Source organism: Colossoma macropomum, unplaced genomic scaffold (genome assembly GCF_904425465.1).
Source record: "Colossoma macropomum unplaced genomic scaffold, Colossoma_macropomum, whole genome shotgun sequence".
In the NCBI taxonomy this organism is placed as follows: domain Eukaryota; kingdom Metazoa; phylum Chordata; class Actinopteri; order Characiformes; family Serrasalmidae; genus Colossoma; species Colossoma macropomum.
In genome coordinates, this window is record NW_023494791.1 from 6,503,860 (window position 1) to 6,525,877 (window position 22,018).

Here is a 22,018-nt window from a genome sequence, read left to right on the forward strand (position 1 = left end):
GCTCATATGTACAAGCATGAACTCCTAGTCAGTCCAGGTCAGAGTGGATGAATTCATAGCCAGTCCTAGCACAGGTGGATCGCTTGTGCTTACACTCCCCCCAGCCAGTCCTAGCAATATGCATGACCTACATGAACTACCTGCGAGTATGAACTCCTAGTCAATCGAAACCTAGGCAGAGTTCTCATGCATAGTAATACCAACTCTTAGCCAATCCTAGCACAGGAGGAATGCTCAAAAACACAGATGGGTGTACCGCTCTCAAGCAAGAGCATAATGTGAGCGTGGGACGTTAGCAGAAATGCAAATAAAACAGAAAGCAGTGATTTGATCCACTTTGGACTTAATGTTTACCATTTTTCCTGAGTGTGTTAATTATGGAAGCTCGTTTCTGCCATTGAAAAAAATATACAGCCGTTTAGCAAGTCATACTACTCTGAAAGTTTTCCATAATTATGACTAAGTATCTCTTAATTATGCTTTAGTATCTCATCATTTTGACCTGCTATGTCATAATAATGAGGTCCTTTCTCATAATTAATAACTTAATATCTCATAATTATGACTTAGCATCTCATAATTTTGACTTAGTATCCCATAATAATGTACTTTTTATAATATTGAGGTTCAATCTCATATTTATGACTTAATAAAAACTTAATAAAAATATCTTCTCATAATTATGATTCACTGTCATAAGTATGACTTAGTATCTCATAATGACTTACTTTCTCATAATTATGACTTAGTATCTAATAATTATGACTTATGATTTAACAATTACAGTGTCATTGTAATGAGATACTAAATCATAATTATGAGACACTAAGTCATAATTATGAGAAGGTAAGTCACAATTATGAGGCGCTTGTCATAATTGTGAGATAATAAGTCATAATTATGAGACAGTAAGTCATAATTGTGAGGTGCTTATCATAATTATGAGATACTAAGTCATAATTATGAGAGAGTAAGTCATAATTATGAGGTGCCTATCATAATTATGAGATACTAAGTTATAATTATGAGAGAGTAAGTCATAATTATGAGGTGCCTATCATAATTATGAGATGCTAAGTCATAATTATGAGAGAGTAAGTCATAATTATGAGGTGCTTATCATAATTATGAGAGAGTAAGTCATAATTATGAGGTGCTTATCATAATTATGAGATACTAAGTCATAATTTTGAGAGAGTAAGTCATAATTATGAGGTGCCTATCATAATTATGAGATACTTAGTCATAATTATGAGAGAGTAAGTCATAATTATGAGGTGCCTATCATAATTATGAGATGCTTAGTCATAATTATGAGATGCTAAGTCATAATTATAAGGTGCCTATCATAATTATGAGATGCTAAGTCATAATTATGAGATGCTAAGTCATAATTATGAGATGCTAAGTCATAATTATGAGAGAGTAAGTCATAATTATGAGGTGCTTATCATAATTATGAGATACTAAGTCATAATTATGAGAGAGTAAGTCATAATTATGAGGTGCCTATCATAATTATGAGATACTAAGTTATAATTATGAGAGAGTAAGTCATAATTATGAGGTGCCTATCATAATTATGAGATCCTTAGTCATAGTTATGAGAGAGTAAATCATAATTATGAGGTGCCTATCATAATTATGAGATGCTAAGTTATAATTATGGGAAACTTCGTCTTTATTATGAGTGCCTAAATGTCTCTGCGGTCCTCCACAGCAGAAGGTCATGTGTGCAGTTACTACCCATCTCTGCTTACGAGTGTCAACTCAGGTCCAATCCTCGCGCAGGAGGCGGGGCTTGTCGGACTATGGGCGGGAAAAAAAGCACTGGCACGCGATTGGGCCGCTGAGCAGCTCGAGCGTTTGGGAGGGAGGTGAAGGTGCTCAGGCTGGCAGAGGGGGACTCACAGGCATGACAGCCGAGCGCCGTGCTGAGGACACCTGCCTGCGACCTGAGCCCGGAGACGCTGCAGCAGCCGGAGCGGTCAGCCGAGACTGACCTCGGGCTGGTGCTGTTGGTGGTTTTTGTGTTTTTATTTTGCCGGTTTTCTTGCGGTCGTCTCTCCTGCTCATAACTCTGCGTTATGGATTAGTGGAGGGGGGGCGGCCGAGAAGCTACTGTAAATCCCCCTCACTGTTACTGTGCGGCTGATCTGGATTTAAGCCCAGGACAGAGATAAATTGCCTTCAGGAGGAGAGCAGAGCGAATTTGGGCCGGTATGGACACGAACATGAGGAAATTCACAGTGCGGAGGTGGTTTTCGGTCTACCTGCGCAAGAAGTCTCGCTCGAAGAGCTCCAGCCTGTGCAAACTAGAGGTGAGTGTGTGTGTGTGTGTGTGTGTGTGTGTGAAGGTCTGTTCTGGTATTCTGTGAGGTGTGAGTTTACACTGTAGCACAGCTGAGAACTACTACAGCAGAATATCCGCTGCTGAACTCTGCAGGGTTGATTCAGTGTCCGGCTGGGTTTGTATGAACGCTGCCGATGCTCAGTCAACGCTACAGTGACTCTCTGTGAAGGTGGTGAGGGTGTCAGTGTGGTTCGGCTCTGTGGCGGAATGTCAGGCTGACTGAGGCGCAGTGCGCGTGTTCCAGTGTGGAAACCTCACCAAACTAACCTTACAGAGTTTCCTCCTCCACAGAGATCCACCCCATACCGAGGAAGACCATAACACTGAGCCCCTCCTCTCTTTATCACGGCAGTGTGGCAAAAATGTCTCGAAATACACACTTATCATCTCAAAATGATGACTTATTATCTAGGAATACTGACTATATCTCTCTCAGAAATTTGACTTCTTGAAATAGTGGCTCATTTTCTCAAAATCTTTACCTACGGTGTCAAAATAATGGCTTTTCCTGAAATATTGACTGGGTATCTCAAATATCGACTTATTTTCTCATCATATTGACTTAGCATCTTGAAATAATAAATAACTATTATTATTATAATTGAAATTCTGACTTAGTATCTTGAGATAATTACCTGTGTTCTCAAAATATTGATTATCATGTCAAAAACGGACTTGCTGTGTCAAAAAAAATGACTTTTTTCTGGAAATAATGACTTATTTCTTCAAAATATACTTTGTCAAATTTTGACTTAGTATCTTAAAAATAAATTGTTTTCTTGGAATATCAACTCGGATTATGAAATAATGGCTTTTCCTGAAATATTGACTTCTTTTTTCAAAACAATGACTTATTTTCTCAAAATATTAGACTTAGCATCTTGAAATATTGTGCATTCTTTAAAATTCTGACTTAGCATCTTGAAATAAAGGATCTGTTTTTTCAAAATATTGACTATTGCATTAAAACATTGACAACTGATGTAAAAAATATTGATGTCAACGCAACGATTGATGTCAAAATAATGACTTAGTGTCCTGTATAATGGCTTATCCCAACAAGTTATTTTCTTGAAATTTAATATCTAATTTTTGACATAGTATCTCAAAATCTTGAGAAAAATAAGTCATTATTACAAGAAAAGTCTTAGAGAGTTCAGAAACTCTCTGCCAGTATTTTGAGAAAGTAAGTCAGTATTTTGAAATACTAAGTCAACACACTGCTGCTAGAAACAAAGAAGAAAATAAAAGAGTTTTTACCCTCTACCTGGGGGGATCGGGCTGTTATCTGATATAGACTATCAATTTAAGGTTGCACAATATTTTGTTGTTGTCTTCATTCTTTTCTCTAAGCACAGCATCAGAAGATTATCACAGATTTCAGTTTTGTTTTAAAGGGGCCGAATCATGGAAAACTTCTCCTCACCTTTTTTAAATAAAGTTTTTGGTCTCTTTGAAGCTTGTAAACATTGCTCAAGTTAAAAAATGTACCATTCACCCCGTCAGTCCATCAGACCATATATGTAAACTAAGCCACAAAAACAGCCAGTTTTGAATATATTATTTTTGTGATGTCACAAAAACCAACACATTTACACACATCCACCTATTCAGCCTACAGCAGTTTAGCTCCGCTCACTCACACTGACGTTATAAGGAGTGTTTCAGCCTGGGCTGCTTTTAATTGTGTCACAATACAAGGCAGCCAATCAGAGCTCATTTACATACGTCAGTCCTAAAGGCACAGTAACAAAAACATCCTTTTCAGTTGTAAGGAATAAGGAGAGATCATGATCATGTAAAAATGAATGACCGTTTTTGATTCATAAAGGCACACATTGTTATAAAAAGACTTCAGGGGGAAAAATAAAAAGTAAAAAGAAGGATATCAATGAAATGTATCAAAAGGACACGACCTCAAACGATCAAAAGATATCAAAGTTTATTATAAATGATGTTTATTGTTTATCTTAAAGGCATATAATAGTAAAAACCTCTTTTTGAAGCTGTATATATCATTATGATTACAGATTTGATCAGTCTTTGATCAAAAAGGTCAAGTATGGATATCTTTTCTTTATATTAGTCATATTTTACATTTGTATTGAGAACAGCTCTGTTAACCTTGGGATACTCATCAGACATATTTTCTGTTTCAAATTTAAGTAAAATCTGAACATTTTTTTCTGAGTAAACAGTAAAAACACATGAGCAGAGTCTAGTCCTGTGTTTGTTTTCAAACAGCACTGGACGCTTTGACATTGTTTTTCTTTTTTTTTGCTGAACGCTGAAATGTCTGCCGACTCAGATGATCAACCTTGACATACCTGTCTGGCAGTATTAAAAGTTAAGTCATCAAACTGCTTGACTTCTTGTTTGATGACTGCATTTCAGCTGACGAAGAGTAAAATGCAGTGGGACGTCTGTGTTATGTTGAGTCCAGGTGTCCTGCTGTTGAAATGTACTACACAATTGGGTCCATTTCTGTTCTAGATATTTCTGACACAGACATTGCTATACTATGATATGTATTTATATTGTTATGCTTCTGTTTTTAGGGTGATGATTCATTTAATTGTAGCTCCTATGCTGAACCTGCCTATTAGTCATAATGTCAATTGTGGAACAAAGTGGGACTGAGATATTGTGCCCTTGAAAATGTGGACGCCTGCATAATATGTTTACCTGAGACAAGCATTGCATTAAGTCTGTCCCTTTATTGAAGTGCCATCTATTATCTGTGGATATTTATAACAAAGTGAGTATGGATATAATCTGGTCAGTATGCAAATGAGATAATATAATAATATTATTTTAAGAGCAGACCTGAATGAAGGAAAATATTCAGCAAATGGCATCCAGAAGTCTGTAATATTGTTTTTATTTCAGCATGTATGCGTAATATCTTAATGTGTAAATATAATTTAGACTCTAACACTTTTAAAATAGAAGATTTGGTAATATGTGACCATATGAACATGAAAAACTCTACTAGCTTCACTGTAGGGAAAGGATAGTAAGCTGCAGTGTCACATATTCATAGCCCAGGGGTGTCCAGTCTTATCCAAAGGGCTGGTGTGGCTGCAGGTTTTCATTCCAAAAAAGCAGGATAACCAACTGAATAAACAAATTAAATTAGGCGTTTCATCTTGATTGGAATGAAAACTGCAGCCACACTGGCCCTTTGTGATTAAGATTGGACACCCCTGCCGTAGCCGGAAGGTCACAGGTTCAGTGCCCAGCATGGTGCAGTAAAAACCCTGTTAAATGTCAAGGATACGAAGGATTTAATGACTCTATACATCTAGACTTCGTCCTTGAATAAGATGGTAATCCTGAAGCTTGGAGTGTAAAGGTTATATGGCTCCTGTTGTTGCTATTATGCCTCATTTGTACAGTTTTGCATCAGATGGGAATTCTTTAATGTTTGTTGATGATATTAAGAAAAGTATGTATATGGCAGCTTTTCTCAAACTTTCTCAGAAAACCCTATTTGAGCTGGATTAGTTTTCCTAGAAGAAATCTGGTTGTGTGATCTGTGCATGATTTGACTGGTCCATTCATATAGGATGAAAGATCTGTGTAATTTCCCCAAAATACCCCAAATAGCCCAGATCAAAACATCATCATGTGGACTTTCCCATTAGTGTTATCCAGTATGCGCCATGCTTCCACAATGACATGGCTAAATGGCAAGCACGGCAGGGAAAGACTCGAATTGCGACTCTGTGCTAGGCAAGAGACTTTACATCTCATTTCAGTGTGGGTTGACACCCATTGTCGTGAACTTAAGAATTAAGAAATTGGGTCGTTTTCTTTTACCCAGTTTTGTTGTTACATTACTGTGATGTCAATTTGAACAGGGCTGCTGTTACTGAGGGAGCCTCAGGTTCACCAAATTATAGAAGGTAATCCGGAATTATTAATGGTAAAAACTGTGGTCACTGCAGATTCATACTGGGTTAAAATCACAGCTCTCACTGTTAATCACTCCCCAGGTAAAACTAATCCAGCTCAAACGGGGCTCAAGTCCCCCTTTGTGAATAACAAGTGCCTCACTCTATCCCCTCCCCCTTGCCCCCCCTGCCTCCCAGGTCATTACTTTCACTTAATGAATGAGATCCATGTCTTACCAGACACTTATACATAGCTTTCTCCACAGCTATCACCACACATGACAAGAGACATGGACTGGACCTGTGACATTACAGATAACTCATTAAGAGGGCCCAGTATGGCCGTGAATATTGATTGGTTGGCACACGTTTCACTCGAATGACATTTAATAATATCTAGCATTTTTAACTCCTTAAATGGTCAGGACTCACCGGCAGGTCTGTAATTTTACTACACACTTCAGTGACCTAAGAATAACTCAGGTGGTTTGCCTTGTAGTCCTTGTAGTTACTGAATAATAAGCCTTACCATGTAATAAGCCTGAGATTTTAAGGGGTTTAAACTAGTACCACTCTTTTTATAAGACCAAAGCAGATTAAATAAACCGACAAAGTTAAAACTGACTAAGCAGAGATACAACTTCAGAGATGGTTCTGTGACCCCCACTGAGACCCCTAGTTTGAGAACCGCTGATCTACAGGTGGGACCAGAAGAACATCAAGAATCTCTCTTATGTTGTGAAAAGTTCAGTTCAGCTAATATGACAGTTTGTAAATATGCTTTTTTAGCCATACTGACTGTGCGCAAAGCCAGTCAGTATGTGGCCTGTTTCAGAGGAAGACTCCTGCCTAGAGACTAAAAATAATACACTGTACTTTAGGGGCAGTGTTGCCTTTAGGCTGTTTTACTGTAGAGGCCTCGGTGTACACCACATTGCAGGGCTGAGCTGCTGTTACAGGAGCTGATGTCAGTGAGCCCCAGGGGCCACTGTAGAGAAGCGCTCGGGAGGGGAGCGTAACGGAGCAAATCTGGTACATAGGTTGCTGCACTGGAAGACTCCCTCGCACAGAATAACAATGAGTGGGACTGAACTGTACTGTGGTCAGTGCTGCCTTTTGGTCTCTTAAAAGAATATTCCAGCGTATTTCAACCTAATCTCCTACCTATCTCTGTGTCTTTAGCATATGGTGGATTATCATAAATAATAAAGCCCTTGTCCTTAGAAAAGAACAAACACAACAGACAGTTATAATTGAAGCCAGTAAGTTGGTATTTCAGCATCTGCCCTTTAGTTTCTGTTAAGTTTACACACACTCTGTTCTTTATTGTATAGGGAAACCTGTCAGAATTGTTTTCTATGATGATATAGTTATTTTACTGCGATATAGATACAGCAGATACACATTAGGTTGGAAAACGCTGGAGAATTCCTTTAATATTTGATTACGAAACACCAATATTACCTAGAGCTGGCATGAACAGCATTTTACAGACATTTAATACTCGTTGTTTTTCTGGACGAATACTTGAATACTAATTCTCACCGTGAACCTTATAAATACCTTATAATAATATTTACATTTCAGAATTAACCATGATTAAGTTTGTTAGTTTAAGATGTTTATATTTTAGGTGTTAGATATTTCTCTGGTAATCAAAATATTCTAGCTTTCAAATATTTTTACACATTTATACGCCCAGTTTTATGATTGACGTTCCAAAGAGGCCGAGACTGTTCAGATGTGCTTTAATGTTATGTCAGATAAAGGAGACCGATAAGTCTGATTGAATTTTTGTATATCTACATGGTGATGGTACAGAAATTCAGGATGTAAATCAGTTTCGCTGGTTTGCTGAATGGAGCCAAATTCATATTCCAATGCTGACTTAGTGGTCCAAGTTCAGGTTCCATCGTTATTAAATAATTTTGTTGAACGAACATAAATCTCATACAGGATTGATGACCCAGTGGGTTATTTCAGTGTTTTATACTAAATGTGTATAAATTTATGGCTGTTCATAACTCACAGGAATCAGCTGAACCCATTAGCTAGCTCACTCTCTCTGTTTTCATCTTTGAGCTCCGCGCCGGTTAAACAAGTGACAGAGGATGTGTTCGGCTTCTTCATGTGAATGTTCAACAGTGAAAACTGTAGCCAGTTTCTCTTTGTTTTAAAGGTTTACCATTTTAATCATTTTCACAATGTCACTATTTTTCTTTAAAAGACTGAAGCAAGATAAGCGAGTAAAAATGATTAAAATGGCAAACAACACTTAAAACAAAGAGAAACTGCCAAATACACATTCATTTGGCTTCTTCATGTCTTTCAACAGTGAACACTGTATCCAAACGAGTGTGTATTTGGCAGTTTCTCTTTGTTTTAAATGTTGTTTTCCACTTTAATAATTTTTACTCACTTCTCTTGCTTCATTCTTTTAAAGAAATATATTGGCATTGTGAAATCTTATGGGGCTTCAGCCTTTAGCTAACATTACATGGGTGTGACAGTTTCATAGCCTAATATCACGTCCATCAGTAGGAATTATCTTAAGCATTGTTGTTGTAGTCAGATCAGTCCATATCCCTATTCATTATTTCTTGTAATTGTTGTTTTTGTTGATATATTGTGTGTTTTCAACATTACAGTAACATTAGCTATAGTAATTTGAGACTTTCCACCCTCAGTACTGGATTGTGTTGAAATTAAAGTTTTGACATTCGTCCTTTTAAGAAGGGCTGAATGATTTTGGGAAAAAGTCTAATTGCAGTTGACTGATATAACGATTGAAATGCAGTTGTTTTCTACAAAAGCTCCAAACCTTAATTATTTGTTCATTTTTTTTGCCAAGAAGCCATTACATCTATTTTTTGAATGGTCACAAGATCTGTAAAATTAAATTTCCACATGTAAAATATTAAATAAAGTAGGAAAAAATTAAAATTACAGCTCTTGCGATTAAAAATTGCTCTCACATTGTGATGGTGATATAAAAACGATTCATCATTTAGCCCTAAACTGACACATAACCCTCCGCATGTGCGCTACAGCTCTGGTGTTTTCTAAAAGGCTAAACAAAAGATGAAGCTTCTGAGCACTAAATAAAGGACTGTATATCGGCATAATGAACAAATGCTTGGGTATTCAACTCACTCAGGCCAGCCATTACCATTCAACAATGGAACCATCTTACTAAAATGGTGTCTTAAAATAAAATTGAATGTCTGTCAAAGTTATCTATTTCTTTTTTCCAGTTCTTTGTCCTGTTTGGGAGATGAATGCAGTCCTTAGCCAGCCATCATCAGAAACAGAAACCTGGCCCAGTCACAGCCTTTTCAGTTGAAAGTGGACAGAAGCTTCTAAATCAAGATAAAAATTTTGGGCGTTTGTGCTTAGTAACTTGGAAGCATACAAAATGATCCTGCATCCTGCATGATCCAAGATTTTGTCCTCTATTAACTGACTGTAATGAGTCCAACACAAAGACTACTTTGAATGCTTTGAATACAGTGAATACTTTGAGTTATTGGCACTATGAGCCCAGTCAGCCGAAAAGGACAAAGCTGAGCTGCATCTTCTCCCTTATGGATTATCTGACTGGTTCCTCTTTATGATCTAAATCAATACAGTTGCTGTTCCGTGCTTGAATTATGCCCACACACACACACACACACACACACACACACACACACACACACACACACACACACATATACACACTGGATGATTTATATACTAGTAGGTACAGTTTAATCAGGACTCAAATAGGAGAACATGTGAGAATCTGTCTTTTTAATGAGTTCACTGGCAACATTATCACCCTCAATGTCAGCATTTCAACCAGGGATCATCCACATTAGGGGGGATATTTGCGTTAGCGCTGAATGCTGAAGGGGCTGTGATAGTTCAAGGTGGTCAAAGGCAGTCAAAGGTCCTGTACAGTTGAAAAACAGCACTGGGCTTTAAAAAACAGCAAAATATGCTAAACGCCACCTGCTCATCCAGTGTTTCATCTGAAATGAAGGGTATGAATAGGGAGTTTGTCCCAATTTGTTGCAGTAACAGCCTCTACTCTTCTGGAAAGGCTTTGCACTAGATGTTGGAACATTGCTGTGAGGATTTGACTGTATTCAGCCGGATTTGATTGTATTCAGCCACAAGAACATTAGTGAGGTCAGGTAATGATGTTGGATGGTCAGTTCTGGATCACTCCAGCTCATCCCAAAGGTACTATATGGAGCTCCATCACTCCAGAGAACACAGTTCCACTGCTCCACAGCCCAACACTGGTGGGCTTTATACCCCTCTAGCCTATGGTGACCTTAGGCTCATGTTCCAGTCTGTTCAAAGAAATGATGAAACACTGTGGTACAAAATATACTTGGGTGGCTGCCAGTATATACTTTGGGGGTGGGGTGGTGGTGTTGGGGTTGTTGGTGTGTGTGTGTGGGTGTGTGTGTGTGTGCATGTGTGTATACTCAACACCTTGGTCAGCAATGACTGCATCTTAGGCCCAATCCCATTTCACACCTTTCCCCTGCCACTTAGCCCTTAACCCTCTGCTTTGTGTGTTCACGTCTAGGGGTAGGGTGAAGTGTTAGGGCTACATGGCCCTCCAAATGGAGGTTTTTCAGGTTTTTCACACTCCAAACAGAGTGTTATGAGACAAAAAGCAAGATGGCTGCGCAAGATAAGAAATCAAAGAAACCCACAAATGTGAGTGTTTTCACCGTTAAAAATTACAATAACCATTTTATTGTCTTAGTTTAATGTTGTTTCATATTATGGTCCTTTTCTTCACAAAAAGCATAAAAATCACTAACAGTATGCTGATGCCTCAGTAGCTAACTAGCTAAATTTCCGGTTCCTCCTTAAATGGTGCAGCAGATACATTGTTGGCATCAGCACCATTTAAGGTGGAACGAGAAAATTCAAGCAAGAAGCTGGCGAATAGCTGACTTCAGCTTTATATCACCGATGAACTAAGGGTGGGTGATAATAAATAATTGTCCCCCTCTTTGAAGGCATACAATGCCCTAAATGTAACTAAAGCCCAGCAGTGAGGAGCTGAACTTTACCTTCCTCTGCTATCACTGCAGACGGACAGGGTCGCCTACAGAGCACCGCTAGTAGCCTGTTAATGAAGTAGGGGAAGATTTCAACCACTACAACTTGTAACTCAGTTCCAAGGGTCAAGGTGACCCTTGAAAACAAGGCGTAGGCGTAAAAATAAGAAATGGGATTGGGCCCAAGGTTGTCTGAATACTTTTGGGTATACTGTGTATATTACTCAGAATGCAAATTTATTTCTATTTTTCCCATGAGACGAGCCTCGACTGCTGAATAATACATTAACTGTTTGTTCTTAAATTGCTATCGAGAATAATATGTGTAATATGTGCCACAGAACGTGAAGAACGTCTGATTGTTTTGCGTGCCTGCCTGGGGTGCATGATGCTCATTCTCATATAGCATGAGTAATCAAGCATCTGGAGTGTTTTCCGATGTGTGCTGAGCGGAGTCAGTGCACGTAGCACTTGAATGAGTCATGCCACTACGCTAACATAGGTTGCCTATCGCTCTCAGCCAACTTGGGCTGTTGAAACTAAAGGTCAAGGCAAGAAATGTTGCCCAGAGAAAAGAAGAGAAAGGAATTCCGTTGGATAGCGAACCTCCTACATTATCGCTTTTCTAACCCACCAAGTAAAACCAATTGGTCGAATTAAGTGTGTACGTTGGCAAAGCCTTAGAGACAAAATTAACCTCAGTGCGCCCTTAAACTCAATTGAGAGGTAAATGGATTGAGACGGAAAGAAGGTTAGGTTGTTTCTGCTCAATTCCCCAAGCTCAGTCTGCCAGCCTCAGCCTGACTGTGGACACAGCTAAATGCAGCTGCTGCACCGTATTGCATCAGGCATGCGTTAGAAGCTGCTGCACTATAGCTTTGTGCTCGGGGTCTGCATTATGATGTCCTGGCAGCGAGCATCATGTCTTGGCGCAGACAGTGCAGAGAGAGGCGAATGGTGTTGTTCAGTGCCAGCTAAAAGGGAAAAGCAGTGTTTAGTTGTGTGGCCTTATGCTTCTGTAAATAAACAGAATTATATGTTCATATAAATGAGATGCTCTGTTTTCATGAGAGATGCAGTGGTACTGCTACACTTGTTTAGGGATAGTTAAATCTTTTCTAAGACTAATGCACATTCCTATGCAAAGGTTTGGGCACCCCTGTTTAAAATTACAAGGTTTGTTAATTTTCTTTTCTCAAGAAAATCTTAATATATTCCGAAAAATTGGCCTTTATCTAGATCTATCTATGAACAGGGATTGTCACCTTAAATGTGGAGTGTTGACTTTTCTGGCAATTGTTTGTCATTGCTGAAGGGCCTTGTTTATTTGTGGACAGGGATTTTTAACATTTTTTCTAAACTTGGACTTTGTTGTGTTTCTTTATTGATTTAAGAACTTGCTGGCCCTTGGAAATACCCTAGTTTCTAAAGTGGTTAGATATAAGAAATAAAAGGTACAAACTATGAACAGCTTTGCTCTAAATCTATATGCTTTGGTTATAGGATTGCGAGTAGAGATAAACTGATAACACAGTATTTGGTCTTTTAAGTTTATATGGTCTCACAAATACCTTTTTCATTCAGTTTTGATCACGTATCCTGCTCATATCACAGTTGTGGCACACAGTTAGTAGTGGCCGATATTGATCTGGCTAACCAGTTAAAATTCTTTCAGTCTTTTATCACAACTGTTAGACCACTGTGTGCGAATGATGTACAAACAGTGCAGAACAGGCTAAGGGTTTCCCATTTAGCTGAATGGCTGTGAGGGATGTTTGTCATGTTTTAAAGGACTCATATCTTGGCAAACCAAATGTTCCTCACTTTTTTTAAATAAAGTAATTTGATATAGTGTATAAACACTGTTAACATTTCAAAACATACTGGTCACTCCCCAGTCCATACAGCCTATGTATGAATACTAAGCTGCAAAAACATCCTATTTTAAAGTCACTGTTTCTGTGATGTCATGGAAAACAGCCCATTTACTTGCATCTGCCTATTCAGCCTACAGCAGCCCATTAACACTGAAGTTATAAGGAGTGTTTCAGTTTAGACTGCTTTCAGAAAGAGGCGCAATACAGGGCAGCCAATCAGAACAGAGATCATTTACATATGTCAGTCTAAAAGGCACAGTAACAAAAGCATTCATGTTTAATTATAAGGGATAAAGAGATGTTGGAAGATGGTAATGTAAAAATGAATCATGACTGCTTTTGAGGCATAAATCTTTGTTTACACGCACACTACAAATTATCTGCATTCGTGGAGTACCGCTTAGTGTAGACGTTACCATGACAACGAGCATCACGTGAGTCAAAGCGTAAACTTTGTCTCCTCTGCAGACCAGTTTCCAGTTTCCGCTCCCACCATGTTGAACATTATAAACTTTCGCTGTGATGTGACGAACATGATCAGAACGTACTTAAACTTTCCGACTGGGAATGTAATCAGATACAGGCGTTTACACGGATATTATTCTTCTATTTAAAGGATTATTTACAGGATTACCCACCTCGTTCAGTCGGATAGGGATTGTGTTCCAAATGGCCTCATTTAGACTAGTTTATTCCAATTGAGGTGTTTACATGGATGTATTCTATTCCAATTGCGCTATTAGTCGGATTATTAACAGATAATCAGGCTGCATGTAAATGTGGCTACTGTGTCAAAGGTTCATGACAAATGGACTAATAAAAATGGTCCAAAATTACTTAGAACAATTGTTATATTAACTTCCATTGAAGGTTTTCGTCAAACTTTTCCATTATTTTTTTTCTTGTTCTGTAAAATAGTTTTTTTGGAGAGCCCATTACACTGCAGAGTAGTATGGTTAAACATGTGACTTATAAACTCCAAGGAAGGGGCCTAACCATCATGAAACAACATGAAAGCTATAATTTCTCAGTCACTGTCAAGAGCGGTGCTCTCTACACCTTTTTCCTCAGAATCCCTGAGCGCCATATGAAACCATTCATTATGGTGTGCTTAGACTCATCTATAGTGCAGGGATTACAGCTATATTGACACTCTAAGGTGAAAGAGTGGGTCATTTTCCTGTTTCCTGCTGACTATTGGTTATAACAACCCCCACTGCACCAACTCTTAGCTGCCAATAATGTCTGTTAGTTTTCCAAAATAGAAAGAAGAAAGATTAAGCTTCTACTAAGGTGCAATGAAGAGGAGTGGATGAGTAGCAAAAAGGTGTGAAAAGGCTTCAGAATGAAGTGGAAGATTGAGGAGGAAGGTTGAGCACCATCATATTTCACAGAGGTTTTTCTTTCCTTTTTAAAGCCCCTGTTAAAGTGACTGCAGAGTCTGATCTTTGTGGGTTTTTGAACCAGACTGTACAAATTCAGTGTTCATACTGACACAAAACTGAGTGCGGCCTAGCAGGTTTGGACAAATGTACGTAAATGAATGTAGACACACTAATTTGACTTCACAGTCTCTTTCAATTCTCTTCGCTCTTCGCTAGTCTTACTGTAACAGTAGCAGGGTATCCATTCAAATAGTTTGGTGAATTTTACTCAAAATTTCCAAGAAGTCATTAAAAGTAAATGCAAATTAATAAGTGCTTCCATGAAATACTGAAGATGATGTGACAGGCTGACATTGTACAGCACGAGACATGAGTCTTGTGGAGGGATTCAAACCTTTATTACCTCTTGGCAGGTGTGTGTGCAGGCAACATGAACTTGAGTCAAATTTAAGATCATTACAGCATGTTGCAGTCAGTCTTAAGAGAGGCAGTGTAATCATGTTTCAGAGGAAACCAAATGTAGGGTTAAGAGTTTCCCCACAGGCAACCAAAGGCACAAGTGGTGATATCTATGGAGGACTTGAACCCCCATCTCCAGCATGCAAAGTTATGGGATTACTCAGCACACTAATTCATTGCTCTGTACCTTGTAATCATAACTCTATTTAAGAGCTCCCTATAAATCCCTGTGTTTTACAATAATGAAAACGTATTGTAGCAAGTTATTTATACTCCCTTATTATCGACATTATGTTTGGTTGTTGTTCAAAATAATCTCTTGATGAAATATAGCACTTTTTTAAAGAGACTGTCAGTGTTTATTGGTGAGATTTCCAGTGCTGTGGTGATGCGTGACAGGTGAGAGTTACTGAGAGAACCACAGGCGGTCAGTGCTGCACCACTGACTCACTAGACTCACCAACTAAGATGACGCCTGTACAGTCTGAGGGCAAAGGGTCAGGACCTCAAGCCCCCCTGAGGTCTATCTGTGCACATGTCTGGCTCTTGGTAGAGCGGTTTTGACAGCACTACATGGCTGTAGCCCAAACAGATCAGAGACACTGGGTAGAGTGGGCAGTGACCCATTTAATGAGGACTAAAGTCGCTATCTGATGATGCCGTCGCCCCTCAAAGGCCACCGCAAACAGTTCTGAGAGTATGAGGCAGTCGTGGGCTGGAGGTTGGGGAACCGTCCCTGTGACCGGCAGGTTGCCAGTTCAATCCCCAGAGCTGACAGGACATGACAGGACTTGAGCAAGGCACCTAACCCCCAGTATTTCACGGGTGCTGTGGATAGGGCTGCCCACCCCTCCAGGCAAGTGTGCTCACTGCCCCCTGGTGTGTGTGTTCACTAGTGTGTATGTGTTTCACTGCACGGATGGGTTAAATGGGGAGGTGAAATTTCCCTGTTGTGGGACTAATAAGGATCTCTTAATCTAATCTAATTTTTTGCCGGTTTGTCAGCATATATTCGAAAAAAAACCTTTTTTTCACCTTTGTCTTTTATTGATTAACCAACTTTTGCACCTCATTCAGATGTAAAAACTAATTTTGCTATATTCAGGCATTTTTTGAATTTCTGGCTGACATTTTCAAAATCCACATGCAAGTGTTGGGTGGAAAACCTTCCAGTGATTTAGACTTCTTCATCCTGATGTTTTTAATTTTTAACAAATTCTCATTCTCATATTTGTTTGTTTATTCATGCATATAGATTATGTTGACATTGATCAGCTTTTGTTTCTGTCTATTAACATGAGTTTTAGAGGTTTAAGTTGTTTAAAAAAAAAGTTTTCATGCATATGCCTTTTCTACTCAAATATGAAACTTTGGACTGAACTCAGCAGCTAATTTTCAGTTGGCCACCCCTGCATTATACGTTTTTTTAAATGGTTCAGTGAATTTCAATCAAATACATATTGATTTCTTTATGCGAAAACACAGCTGACAGCTACTGTAAGTTTTTATTAGTCGACTGGGTCCGACTTTTATTCTGATGGCGTTCAAAATGGGATTTTTGTTCTTATTTATGTATATTACACTACACTGCTCATACATAAAACAGTGTGATAGCAGTCTGGCCTCCAGCAAAGGCATTATATCAGCAGATATAGGGCTGGATACAAGTGTAGTGACTGATCTCCTCTTTCTTGTTTGTATTTCTCTTTTGGAATTAGTACAAATTGTCAGGTGGTTAATTTACAGCATTACCCTGTTGATCTGAACAGCTGCTGACCTAGATCAGTCCATTCCTCACATGCTGCCATGTTAATGAATGCACTTAATAAGCACTACTTTGTCCTCTCTGACCCACCTGATTCCAATTTTACTGTTTGCTTGTTGATTTGTATTTGGCACTGTGGCTAATTCAGGCCGTGGAGTTTGCTATCACTGTATCATGTAAAGTTGCCTTTTATATAGACATAGTTTACAGTAATTTAATATTATGAGTTGATGCTTTTAATTTCATTTATCAGCTGTTCATACTTGTCCTGCTCAGTTATACACTGGTTATGTGATTTGTATCAGGTCTTTATGAGACCATTAACAATATATTATGTCTTCTGTTTTACCACTAGTTATGCAAAGTCCCCAGCTAGATTCGATTAGCTGCCCAAAACATGAAAGCCCATTGCTGAAATAAAATACCTAATCAATCTATATCAGTAGCCCATTATGTAATATGGCCCAGGTCGTCACATGGCAGATTTGCAGGGACATGCTCATGCTCTCCAGCATGTGTTTTAGAGACAGAGATAAAGTTGCAATTGAATTTTTGCAATACAGAAAAATATTTTAATGACTTCTGATTAGATTTAAGCCGTAATTGCGTGGTGTTGCCATACGGCAACAACTGCTTTTTTTTGCCCGACTCCAATTTATCATGAAAACTTTCCAAGTAAGGTGGTGAGGCCCATCTTCTGAGGGTTTCTCACAGCATATGTATAATTCAGTGCACATTTAAGCATAAGCTGTAGGAGGTTGGATGCTGTGAGTTTTATATAAAATGAAAAAATTTATTTGTTGCCATATGACAACAGCATAAGTTGATATTTTATCAGTGTAATTATTTTCTGTATTCTCAAAACATGTTGGTACATATGACCATTACGCATGTGTGTGTTTTTCCATGTCTGGATGATGAAAGTGTTCATTGTTGCATAGTATCAAATTTATCCCTGAAAAAGTCTTTTTAATTTTTTTTATTAATTAAGTTATTTTCAATAAGAAAAAATCAAAAGTAAATACCTAAAATCAATCAATTATTTCATAATTCATACAGTACACAGTTTAAGCCTTTGTTGCGAAATGTTTAAAGCAAAACTAGAACACCAAAAAGTAAAAAATAGTCAGTTTTTTTTCTATAAGTGAAATAATAAGGCAGCGAAAAGCAGCACAGTTTGTGATGTATGCATAATACTGAGTCTATTAGAAGATCCTGCTCAGGGCAAGAATAGAGAGAGGGTTTTTTGTATGCTCATCCGTGCGCCTGTGTGCCATCTCTCCAAAACGTGATGTGTGTGGAGGAACAGCTGGCTCTGCTGCCAGTTACACAACGTTTGTCTCAATATTCCCCGACACGCACTTTGCTCCACAAGCCTCTGTTGCACCAGGGGCATCCAGGGATTCATTGACACACCGCGCAGTTGCATTTGTTGAATATGAAATCTTCGGCTTTGGCCTAATCTGATTTAGGCATTGAAATGTTCTTATGCGCTGCTGTGCAACATCGTTGCTTGTAAGACGCATTCTCAACCTGTCTGGCCTCCCGGATCAGCAATGATAGGCTTAAGGCCTTATCCAGCATAATTATAAATAATTATGAGTATTTTTTGCTTTCTTTTCAAGGCATTATCCAGTGCAATTATATATAATTATGATCAGGTGTAGTTGGATTTTTTGTTATCCAAGAAGCAGAAGAAAGTTGAGGAAAAACCAAATAATTGGTCTGATGGTCTCAATATGAATCAAATGTAATTATCTGATAACCCGGCTTTTTGTGAAGGACCAATCTGCAGCTGTTGAGCCAAATTAGTTAGATAAAATCCATGAGGATTTGTGATGTCTTCAGTACGGGTATTCTCTGCGATATGGCAATTGAATTAATTTGAACCTTTGGGTATTTTCAAGTGACTTGTCGTTTGCCTTTTGTTGTTGAAGATCAGGTTGTTGTGATGTGATGAACAGTTTTATTTTCGGTGCTGAATTATTCAGCTGCTTTGTGATTGAGATGTCATTGAAATGCAGACATGGACGCAGGTGTCTTTGTACATGTTAAGTGTTTGGCAGATGTCTGTCTGCAGGTGGACCAGCATGAGCATATGATATTGTTTTGTAGGCCCTAAGTTTTTGCTCTTTTTACAGTGTTTTGTTAGTCAATTCTTGTAACATTTAAAAATACAGCCACACATAGCAATCATAGGGGTCCAAGCATTATTTCGTAAACAAGTCCAGTCTTAGAACTTGCTGTTATAGTGTTCCCAGTTGATCTGTGACTACTAGTCTTTGCAGGCTGCTTCAACAAGTGGGTAAGACTGTATTAGGCCTTGAACATCAGCGATGAAATGTAAACAGCCATGTAAACCTATGGAAAAAAAGTGGGACAGTTATTCAAAGGCCATAATTGCCATGTTGAGAAAAAGAACTGACAGAGAAGTAAAGAGGACTCATTTAATTTTAAACAGCATGCTAAATAATTTTAAATAATAAGTATGCAATATTTTATTCACTTTTCCTATTAAAACAGTACATTATTATAGAGCATTCATGAGCCTCTAGGCAACGGTAGGTTTAATTCTCCATTGCTTCTGCTGTTTCCCAGAGTATGACATACAGTCTGAGGAAAATTCTTAGCATTTTCCTTACAGTTTTATTGTCTTGATGGTTTAGATGAGGTGTAAAACTGTAACACGTCATGGCTTCCCACATGCATCTATAGCTGAATTCCAGAGCAATTACACTGTAACGACAAAAAACACATTTTTTATATATATTGATATATTTATGAAAGCACATGAATATGGCTTTGAAATGTGCTCACTTAAAGCAAATGCTAGAGTCTGATGTTTCTCCAGCAGAGATGCTATTAGCATGCAAGTTGCCACGAAACCACACCAGCAGGAGCTTATGAATTAATGTGTTTGCAATAACAACTTTCAAAACAATTGATGGCTTGTTACTTAGATTTTCGTAAATTCTGTTAATATTAAAGAACCATATGAGCTAAAAATAGAATATAAAATAGGTTCTAATTGCAGCCGACACTGTGTGTATGTGTGCGCAGGGGGCAGGGTGAGGTGATATTATAGATAATCCTGATGTGCTAATTATTTTTATATTTCCCTCAGGCATATTGTAGTGAGTGTATTACTTTTGGGTCCCTAGTGATGATAGTTTTTCTCCACTGAGTCCATGTCCACATATTTACAGGCCTGTTTGATTTATAAGTCAGCTTCTCGTATCTAGGTTGTCCATCAGATTTGCCAGCCTAGTCATCACTTTGTTAAAACGGCCCTCGTTGGACATCCAGGGTTACGCAATGCTGTTCTATGTTTATTTATTTTTTGTGGGGTGTGAGATAAGCCGGTTTAAGAGGGCTTTTGGCCGTGTCAGCCTCACCAAGCCTGCTTCAATCAGCGGTGCTGCTCAGCGTTGGCAGTCTCATGCTTGTCCTGGGCACATGTCTGCAGCATGGCAGCGTCCCCACCCACTCTGTTCACTCTGCTCTGGCCAAGGCTGCGGCACTGAGAGGCGTTTCTGCAAACCATGAAAATGGACAGAGATGCTGATCTGCAACTTGCCTTTGTCCATTTACACAGAGAGGAAACTACTTTTGTTTTTGATATTCCACTTTAAATTTACACGCATAATGTTTTTTGACTTTGAACTTATAAATATGAACAAAGAAGTATGTGTTCATAAGCATAAACAAAGACAGGTTTAAAAAACATAATTGATAGGAAAAAGTATTCACCACAAATTACACCACAAATGAATGACATTAGGACTTTGTTGAGAAGTCAACGGTAGAGAAAGGATTTTGCAGCCCTGTGGGTCAATTTTGGCACGTTCCTCTTGGCAAATGGTCTTTAATCCCTCAAAGCTACCTTCCATATATTTAGTCTGAGAGTGTGTTGTGAAATCTTGCATGGCGCACCTGTCCAGGGACGATTAGTCGTGCTTCTGTGAACTTCCCAATTCCATATTTTTGAACGAGTTGTACTGACGGAGATGTTAAAGGTCTTTGCTATGCCTCTGTTATGTTTTATAATGTTTAATAATGAACTTGTAGGAAGCTCCTTCACCTTCACCATGATTGCTACTTGTTGCGTTAAATCTTTCCAATCAATGGCAGCATCTTTTACAATGACACCAGGTGTAGTTTTTTATTTTTATTTTTATATATATATATATATATATATAGGTTAAAAATATGTATATTTTAATGTGGTGTCTGAATACTGAATCTATTTATGCTTATGAATACACACTTTACTCTAATTTATTAAAGTGCAAAGTCAAAACATAATGTGTATATATTTAAAGTGGATATATGTGCTGGAAAAGTGTGAATGCTTGGTTTTCTATGTAGTTGCAGATAACAGTACGTCATACAGTGTCTTTTGAGATTACATAACAACTCAGCTCATAGAGAAAGGTGTTTGCTATTGCAGCTACAGTGCTCACCCTTACTGGCATGTACAGTACCTGTACTCGTGACAGATAATGGATGCAGATTACATATAGCACACTTTAAAATCAGATGTATTTATAGATATGATTCAGTCGTTATGCACACTGGTCCTGTTTGGTTTAGCCCCTGTTAGTCACAGTGGAAATCTCTCTCTTGTACATGCACGCACACACACACACACACACACACACACAGAGGAGCGTATGGAAGGAGTGTTTGTTTGTTTTCCTGCAGTCACATGACATATATCTGTACCATCTGTTGCCTTTGCAGGACGACAGCATCCTGAAAGAGATTGATATAAGCAACCATGTGAAAGAAGGCTTCGAGAAGGCCGACCCCTCCCAGTTTGAGCTTCTAAAAGTGTTGGGACAGGGCTCCTATGGAAAGGTGAGGAAAAACTACAGCATGCAGATCACACTGGTCATGCTACTGTCCTTCTTAAAGGACCAAATCAGGGGCAAACTAATTTTCTTTTCTTTTTTGAAATACTTTGATGTAGTATGTAAACACTGTTAAAATCTCAGAGGTTGCGAGTTCTGGCCAGGAGTCCAAGACAGCATGACTGACCTGGCTCTCTCTGGGTGGGCAGGATGGCCCTCCCTCTCCTCCAATCATGTAACAGAACTGGCAGTCAGCGCTTTCCTCCAAGCACGTTCAGCTGTCCAATGACTTTATGTTAGCAGCAGTTTGAAAAGATGCAGTGGCGCTTCACAGGTCTCGGAGGAAGCCTGTGTTTGCCTTTGC

General features: G+C 38.6%; 1 protein-coding gene across 1 annotated transcript in view; it reads left to right on the plus strand.

The window, feature by feature from the left end:
• Window positions 1-1,904: 1,904 nt before the first annotated feature.
• The window catches only part of rps6ka2 (ribosomal protein S6 kinase, polypeptide 2), a 62,045-nt gene continuing 41,931 nt past the window's right edge, over window positions 1,905-22,018 (plus strand). The window contains 2 exon segments of the mRNA XM_036573717.1: window positions 1,905-2,321; window positions 21,545-21,661. Coding sequence (XP_036429610.1) covers window positions 2,223-2,321; window positions 21,545-21,661 — 216 coding nt within the window. The 5' untranslated portion in view covers window positions 1,905-2,222.